The sequence below is a fragment of the Lipotes vexillifer genome, unplaced genomic scaffold (genome assembly GCF_000442215.2).
Source record: "Lipotes vexillifer unplaced genomic scaffold, Lipotes_vexillifer_v1.1 scaffold1783, whole genome shotgun sequence".
NCBI lineage: Eukaryota > Metazoa > Chordata > Mammalia > Artiodactyla > Lipotidae > Lipotes > Lipotes vexillifer.
In genome coordinates, this window is record NW_006777435.1 from 986,760 (window position 1) to 993,656 (window position 6,897).

General features: G+C 62.4%; 1 protein-coding gene across 3 annotated transcripts in view; it reads right to left on the bottom strand.

Annotated features, from left to right (window-relative positions):
* Window positions 1-1,014: 1,014 nt before the first annotated feature.
* GGT5 (gamma-glutamyltransferase 5) overlaps window positions 1,015-6,897 on the bottom strand; it is a 26,030-nt gene continuing 20,147 nt past the window's right edge. For 2 of the 3 annotated variants that reach the window (XM_007451030.1, XM_007451028.1), the window contains 8 exons: window positions 6,534-6,691; window positions 5,900-6,046; window positions 4,904-5,040; window positions 4,382-4,572; window positions 3,874-3,984; window positions 3,620-3,809; window positions 3,383-3,493; window positions 1,015-1,161 (listed from right to left, as the gene is read on the bottom strand). In XM_007451030.1, coding sequence (XP_007451092.1) covers window positions 1,015-1,161; window positions 3,383-3,493; window positions 3,620-3,809; window positions 3,874-3,984; window positions 4,382-4,572; window positions 4,904-5,040; window positions 5,900-6,046; window positions 6,534-6,691 — 1,192 coding nt within the window. Of the gene's footprint in view, window positions 1,162-3,382; window positions 3,494-3,619; window positions 3,814-3,873; window positions 3,985-4,381; window positions 4,573-4,903; window positions 5,041-5,899; window positions 6,047-6,533; window positions 6,692-6,897 lie in introns of all 3 variants that reach the window. The other variant, XM_007451029.1, reaches the window with a different exon arrangement.

The following is a 6,897-nucleotide window of genomic DNA, read 5'->3' on the forward strand; positions in this document are numbered from 1 at the left end:
TGTGTAGTGCTCTGTTCCAGCAGGCATAGGAGCAACACCCAACCCGTCCTGTGCGGCTGAACTCCAGGCAGAATGGGAGGTGATGGATCTGTAGTGGCGCCCTTCCAGGCAGAGGTACACCCCTGTGGGATGTTTGGGGTGAAACAGGAACTCCCAATGCTCCCAGGACTCGGCATGGGGCAGGACCGCCCCCAGGGAGGGTGGCGCACTCAGGAGCTGGCAAAGCCATCCACGGTGGCTGGGGGCTCGTGGGTCTCAATCGGGGGTGCTTTGGTGACTGGCTGTGGGGGTGGGGTGACGCTGCACCTAGCAAGGGGAGGCCAGGGATGCTGCTCCACCGCCTACAGTGCGTGGACAGCACCCCCGCGAAGAATGACTCACCCAAAACGTCAACAGTGCTGAGGGTGAGAACATGTTGGAGTTGGGGGCTGGGGAGGGCTTAGGTCTCGCTTCATCCAGCCTTTTCCTGGCACGGAGGACAAGCTCCAGGACGGGCCTGGACCAAGGGCCCCCAGGAGCCAGGGACAGGTGCCCCCAGGCCACACCCCTGCCTTCCTCCCAACGGCATGTGCGGAGCCGCAGCAAGTGTCCAGGGGTGGCCTGGAGAAGGCCCAGCCCGTGTCTGGTTTCCCAGGCTCCGTGGTGGTGTGTGGAGGGCTGCAGCTCGCTGCACGTGCTTTCTGAAGGTCCCCTCCCCACCTCGACCCTGAATCAGGCGTGGTGCAGCCTCTTCTTTAATCTTGGACTGGAAGATACACAGGTGGGGAATGGGGCTTCGGGGAGTGGGGGCACAGTCCTGGGTGAGAGGCCTGGGGAGGTTGGAGGGGTCAGGGCAGGGCCACAGGGGCTCTGGGAGGGCAGGGCTCGGCCCCCACAGCCATCCGTCTGCTGGGCTGTCCCCACCTCTTGAAGCCCCAGGCTGACCGTCCAGCCAAGGGGTCCAGATTCTGCTGGACCAGGCTAGCCTGGACGTGTGCTGGCTGGGATCCCAGCTCTGGGGAGGGAGCAGCCTCCTTAGTAGCCTGAGGGCTCCCCACCCTTCCTGGGGTCCGCTGCGGCGTACACGCAGGCCCCGTCCTGGGACACGGCCTGGACCACGTTCAGGAAAACAGACGTCTCGGTCTGGTTCTGGCCCCGGTACTGGAGCCCCTTCTTCACCTCCTGGAGAGGAGAGAAGGCTGGTCATGGAGGGGCTGGGACCCGGGCAGGGAGCTGAGGACCCTGGCCGAGGAGGCAGGACTGGCAGGGGTGGTCTGGGAGAGGACAGAGGGGCGCTGGACGCAGCCTTGTCTGCAGGCATGGAGTCTACGGCCTCCCACTCCAAAGGCCCCAGAGGAGAAGCCTGGGCTCCAGGAGATATGATAGGAGGACATCGCCTGGACTAGAAGGAAGCTGAGATGCAGGTTCACTTCTGTCCTGGATCAAGGACACCAGGGGCCTCAACGTGACAACCAAGGAGTCCAAGGGCTTCTGTGGAGAAGATAGCTTTCAACGTTTTGAGGACCTTGAAAGCAAAGTCTTCTAGAAGGCAGAGCTTGGGCCCTTTGGAGTCCCAGGTCACCCATACATAAGAAGGGCCCAACTCAACATCTGGCTCCTGCCCTGGACAGGAGGAATGGCCCTGGTGCCAGCATTGTTGGCAGCTTAGGACCTGCCATCTCAACACCAGCATGAGAAGACAGGGGTCCCAGACTCTCCAGGGCTCCGCTGGTGGAGGAGTCAGCTAGAGGCTTCTGAACACCCCTGAGTCCACGGACATGGACCCCAGGCCACAGGCACCAGCGGTCCCCAAGGGTGAGGCACTACGAGCACGGGCTGTAAAGGCTCAGGTCTGAGACGGTGAGTGTGTGGAATTGGAGGGCGTCAGGGCCCAGGTGTTGGTGTCTGAGGGCCTGAGTACCTTGCCTCAGGGCCTGGTCCCCACACTTGCCAGTCTGTGACTCTTCACACAGATCCTGGCACGTGGAGACCTGTGTTACTCGGGCCCCACATTCCCACTTAAGGCCAAGGACCCCCACCCACCAGGGCCCTCAGTTCCAGGTGCCCTGCAGTCCCCAGGACCAGGGCCTCTAGGACCTGAGCCACGGGTACGGCGAGGTCTCCAGGCGCTATGGCCTTGGGTGTATCTCTGCCTGACATGCTAATTACCTAGTGCCCTAGGTTGGAAGGCCCAGCTCCTCACAGCCACAGCAGGACCTGTGGTCCTCAGAGACTATTCTTTAGGGTCGTAGTGGCCAAACTCCAAGGCCCTGAGGAACAAGGACCCTCCTGGCCTCAGGCCTGGGCCTTGGCTCTGAGGGCCCTTGGAGACTCAAGGTCTCCACCCAGTGCCTCAGGTGTTCTCCATGGGAGGCCCTGACCTGTGTGGCCAACACTCTAACCTTCCAGGGAGCTGAGGGCCGTGGGCTCGGGGTTCTCTGGATTCCAGGCTGTCAGGTCCAAATTCCCAGAGTTGAGGTCCTTGGAGAATGGTGTTCACAGAGTAAAGACCTTCAGTCAAGGTCAAGGAGAAGGGCCTAAGAGGAGGAATCCTGGGAGAGCATCAAGTCCTCCTGCCACGGGGAGGACCCTGCACAGGGAGGGAGGGAGGGCCTCGGACTCTGAGAGTTTGGGCCTGGCAGGCTGAGGTCCTTACTCTCCAGGCCCAAAGAAAGACCAAGGTTCTCAGGACTACACACGCCCTTGGACTCAAGGCCCCTCACTCTGTGGTCCTCAAAATTCCAAGGGCCCTGGGAGGCGGCCTTGAGACCAGAGGAGCTCATAACAGGAAAGGCAGCTTTGATGACCCTGAACCCCAGCTGCTTGAATGGACCCTGGGCATGAAGTTTGGAGCCTTGAAAAGCTGCTAGTCCTTTAAAGTGGGTCCTAGTGAGGGCATCTGCCAGCCCAGAGACCTTCCAAGGAGGCCAGCCATCTGCCCAGGAGGGGAGGGTCTCGGAGTCCCACAAGAGAATTCAGCTCCTGGGCCTGCTTGTGTGGGGAACCAAGAACCCAATGCCAAATCTCACTGCAGACTCCCAGGAATAATAGACTCCTTTAGAAATAAACCCGCAGATAAAAGCTGCAGGTCACACAAGGAAGCAGATCACCATGAGGGAGAGTCTGAGAGGCCTCAGCCGGGGAAAGTAGCTTCCGGATAGAATGGCCCAGAAAGAGCAGGGACCAAGGTGCAGGGGAGCTCGTTCTGGGGGTCATGTGAACAACACCCTGCCCCCTGCCGTGGAGACCAGCTGCCTGTTGCCTCCCCCATGGAGCTTCTCAACTCCTGGTGGCCCCCAAAGCCAAAGTGCACCGGGCACACTCAAAAGCTGAGGCCCCACCAGGGGCTCTGAAGGCAAGCGCTGAGGCGTCTGCCTAGCGGTCGCTTGGCCCACGGCCTCACCTGGCTGAAGCTGGGCTCGTACTCTACCCGGCCCTTGCTGTCCACGTGCAGGATTGGGGCTGCAATGGCAGCTTGCAGGTCAAGGCCCAGCCACAGCTTGTTCATGATGGCCTGGTTGGGGAGAGAAGGATGCAGGCAGGGAGGGAGGGAGGGGCACCAGCCACCCTCCCCAACCCCTCCCAGGACATCAGGGCCGCCCAGAGAGGGCACGTTCCATCCAGGAGCCCCCTGACTCACCTGGGCTACAGCAGAGATGATGAGCTCCCCGCCAGCCCCGCCAATCACCAGCTTCGACCCCTGGGCTGCGTTGACCAAGATGGAGGGGACCATGGATGAAGGGGGCCGCTCACCTGGAACTGGAGGCCGGACAGGTATCAGTGCAGCCTCGCTTCCGAGCCAGCGCCCCCCGGGGCCACCCCCTCCATCTCTGTCTCTGTGCTGGGCCTGCCCGGCCTTCCTGCCTTCCCTCCTCTCGCCCGGGGGCATTGTGCTCACCGGGAGGGGGGGTGACTCCGGAGCCCCGCCGGTGCCTCCAGCACAGGTCCAGGAGCTCGTTGTTGAGGAGGATGCCCGTGCGCGGTGAATACACCATGGCTCCAAAGCTGTGGAGAGAGGCAGAGCTGGGCGTGGGCCGTGGGCTCCCGACACACATGGGCTGCACCCCAGCGCTCCAGAAGCCCCTCATTTTAGCAGCTGCCCTCCAGCATCCTGGAACTGCTCTTCCCTCCCTGGCCCTGCCCCCACAGATCCACCTTGTCCCCCACCACGGCATCCTCCTGGTTGTTAGGCCCGTCCTCATCCTGGCTCAGGGCCACCCCATCAGCAGCCTTTTCGGCCAGAGGTGTCAGGGTGTAGGACCCTTTTGACACAGGAGAGGGGAAAACAAGGTACCACTCGGTGGACACAGCCAGGGAGGTGCTGGGAGGCCAGGCTGGGGGTGGAGGGCTGAGGTCTAGGGAGTGGAGTGGGGCCTGCCCGCCTGCCCCCGGCCCCACATACGGCGTATTGATGGTGCTGGTGGCAGACACAGCACTGCCATCCTCCCCCAGCACAGACACATGGGCCGTGCCCATCCTATGGCTCCAGGTCTCAGCCAGGCTGTAGTGGCTGAGCTGGTGGTCACCCCGGGTGTCGATTTTCTGGTGGATGTGCTGGGCCAGAGCCTCCCCCAGCAGGTCCTGGGAGGCGTTCTGGGGTGGGCAGACAGGTGACAGGGTCAGTGAGAGGCCAGGTGGAGTCACAGAGCAGAAGGTCCCCTAAGGGTGTCAGAGACGCAGCGCCACCACTGCCCTCCCGTACCTGCCCCTCCAGGGCTCCCTTCAGTCCCCAGACTGCTGCACCCTCCCTGCTCTGGCCCACTGCCAGGCCATCCTGTTCTAGAACCAACCATGTACACATCCCTCCAGCCTCACCCGCCAGGCTCTCAGGGTCTGTGGACGGAGCACCCGTTGGCCTGACCCTCCCTTCATGCTGAGCCCTGGGGCAGGGAAGGGGGTTCTCCACCAGCTCAGGGCACCTCACCTGGACCTCCGGGTGGCTTCGAGGGTCCCACAGCCGCCACCTCTGCCCCCTAGCAAACTTGAGCGTCTCCACGAGGTGATGGTACAAGTTCACCCTCCCCTCGGGCCTGGCCACCGACTCCGCGGAAAAGTTGAACCCTGGGGAGGGGGTGGGCGCAGGTGGGGGTCATCCTGTGTAGTGGGTTGAGAAAGATTTGTCCATGTCCTAATTCCCAGAACCTGTGAATACCTTATATGGAAAAAGAGTGAATATTACCTTGTATGGCAAATGTGTGATTAAATTAAGGATCTTGAGAGGAGCGGATTATCCTGGGTTATCCGGGTGGGCGCTAAATGTAATCACATATATCCTTATAAAACAGACACAGAGAAGAGGGAGGCTGAGATTGCAGGGATGCAGCCACAAGCCTAGGAATGCTGGCAGATGCCAGAAGCTGGAAGAGGCAAAGAACAGATTCTCCCCCAGGCCCCCCGGAAGGAATGTGGCCCTGCAGGCACCCTGATTTTGAACTGGGCTCCAGAACTATGAGAGAATAAATTTCTCTTGTCTGAGCCACCAGGTTTTGGTAATTTGTGATACTTTGTTATGGCAGCCGCAGGCAGCATCAGGCAGCATCAGGCAGCCCCAGCCCTGGACGCTGCCAGGACGCCTCCCGCACCCCGAAACCCCCTTGCAGGCTGCAATAGGCTGGGCCTCAGCCCTAGCTGCACACACTGGACTGGCAGCTCACCACCTGCAGAGCCATTGCACCTGTGCCCTGTGCCGGGGTCACCTGGGGGCGCTTAATGGGTAGATGACGGCAGACTCTTCAGCAGAGCCCAGGCGTGGGCCACACCGGAGGCCAGCTCTAGAACACACTGTCCTGGCCCACTCCTCAGCCCCGTCTTCAGCGTCTGAGGAGGGGGCTGAGCTGGAGGAGGCAGTGGCTACCCAGAGCCTGGCTGGGCCTGGAATTCAGTTCACAGGCGCCGGACCCCCGGCTCCTGGGGGCCTCACCTTTGAGCACATTGAGGACAAAGCTGAGAATCGCGCCCCCTGCAGGCGGTGGCGGTGAGTACAGGGTGTAGTCCCCCAGGGGCACCTCCAGGGCGTCCACCACCTCAGGCCGGAATGATGCCAGGTCCTGCGGGGTCAGCCGGCTCCCTGGGGTGAGACAGAGGACTCCATGTACAGATGGGGAAACGAGGTGCAGAGTGTCAGCCAGGGACCTTGGTTCACACAGTGGGGGCCCGTCTCGTTCCCTAGCCTTCCAGGCCCTGGGGGATGGGTGGACAGAGGCCAGGGACGGGCAGGTTGGAGGGGAGAGTGGGAGAAGTTGGGGGAGGCAAGCTGGCCTCTGAGAGACTGAGGGTGGCCAACTCCAGGCCCAGGAGCACCCCTGCAGCCACCGATAGCTCCCGTCTCGTGGCCCTAACCCTCAGGGCCTTGCTCCTTGGGGGCTTTGACTGCAAGGTCCCTGAGACCAGCAGTGGGCGTGACTTGGGCAACGACCTCTCCAAGCCCTGGGGGCAGCTGGCCCCCTCTCAGGGCGAGGGGAGGGGAGGGGAGGGGAGGACCGGACCCACCCTCAGCCCTGGCGCTCAGACCCCTTTCTCTGGCGGGACAGGGCTGTGGGGCCTCATGTGCTGACCTTCCTTGGCAACGTCCTCCAGCAACATCTGGCCCAGCCTCCCTGTGTAGAGGGCCTCCGCGCCTTCCGCAGCCACGGTCTCCAGGGTGGCGGCCAGCGCGGGCCACGGGAGTGGGTCGTGAGAACTCAGGGGCTCTGTCCCATTGAAGAAGAGCTGCCTGGGGGGTCGGGGGAGGCCTCAGGGTGAGGCCAGGTCCTGGAGGGCAGCCACACTTCTGCAGGGACCCTACAGGGAGGGAGTCCTGGTCCGGAGTCCTGAGGGGCTGTGGTGGACATGGGGGCAGATTCTCCAGGAGTGGGTGGGGCTGACACCCCTCATGTCTCTCATCACCCAGGCCCAGGGAGGACACGCCTCCCCCCCCCC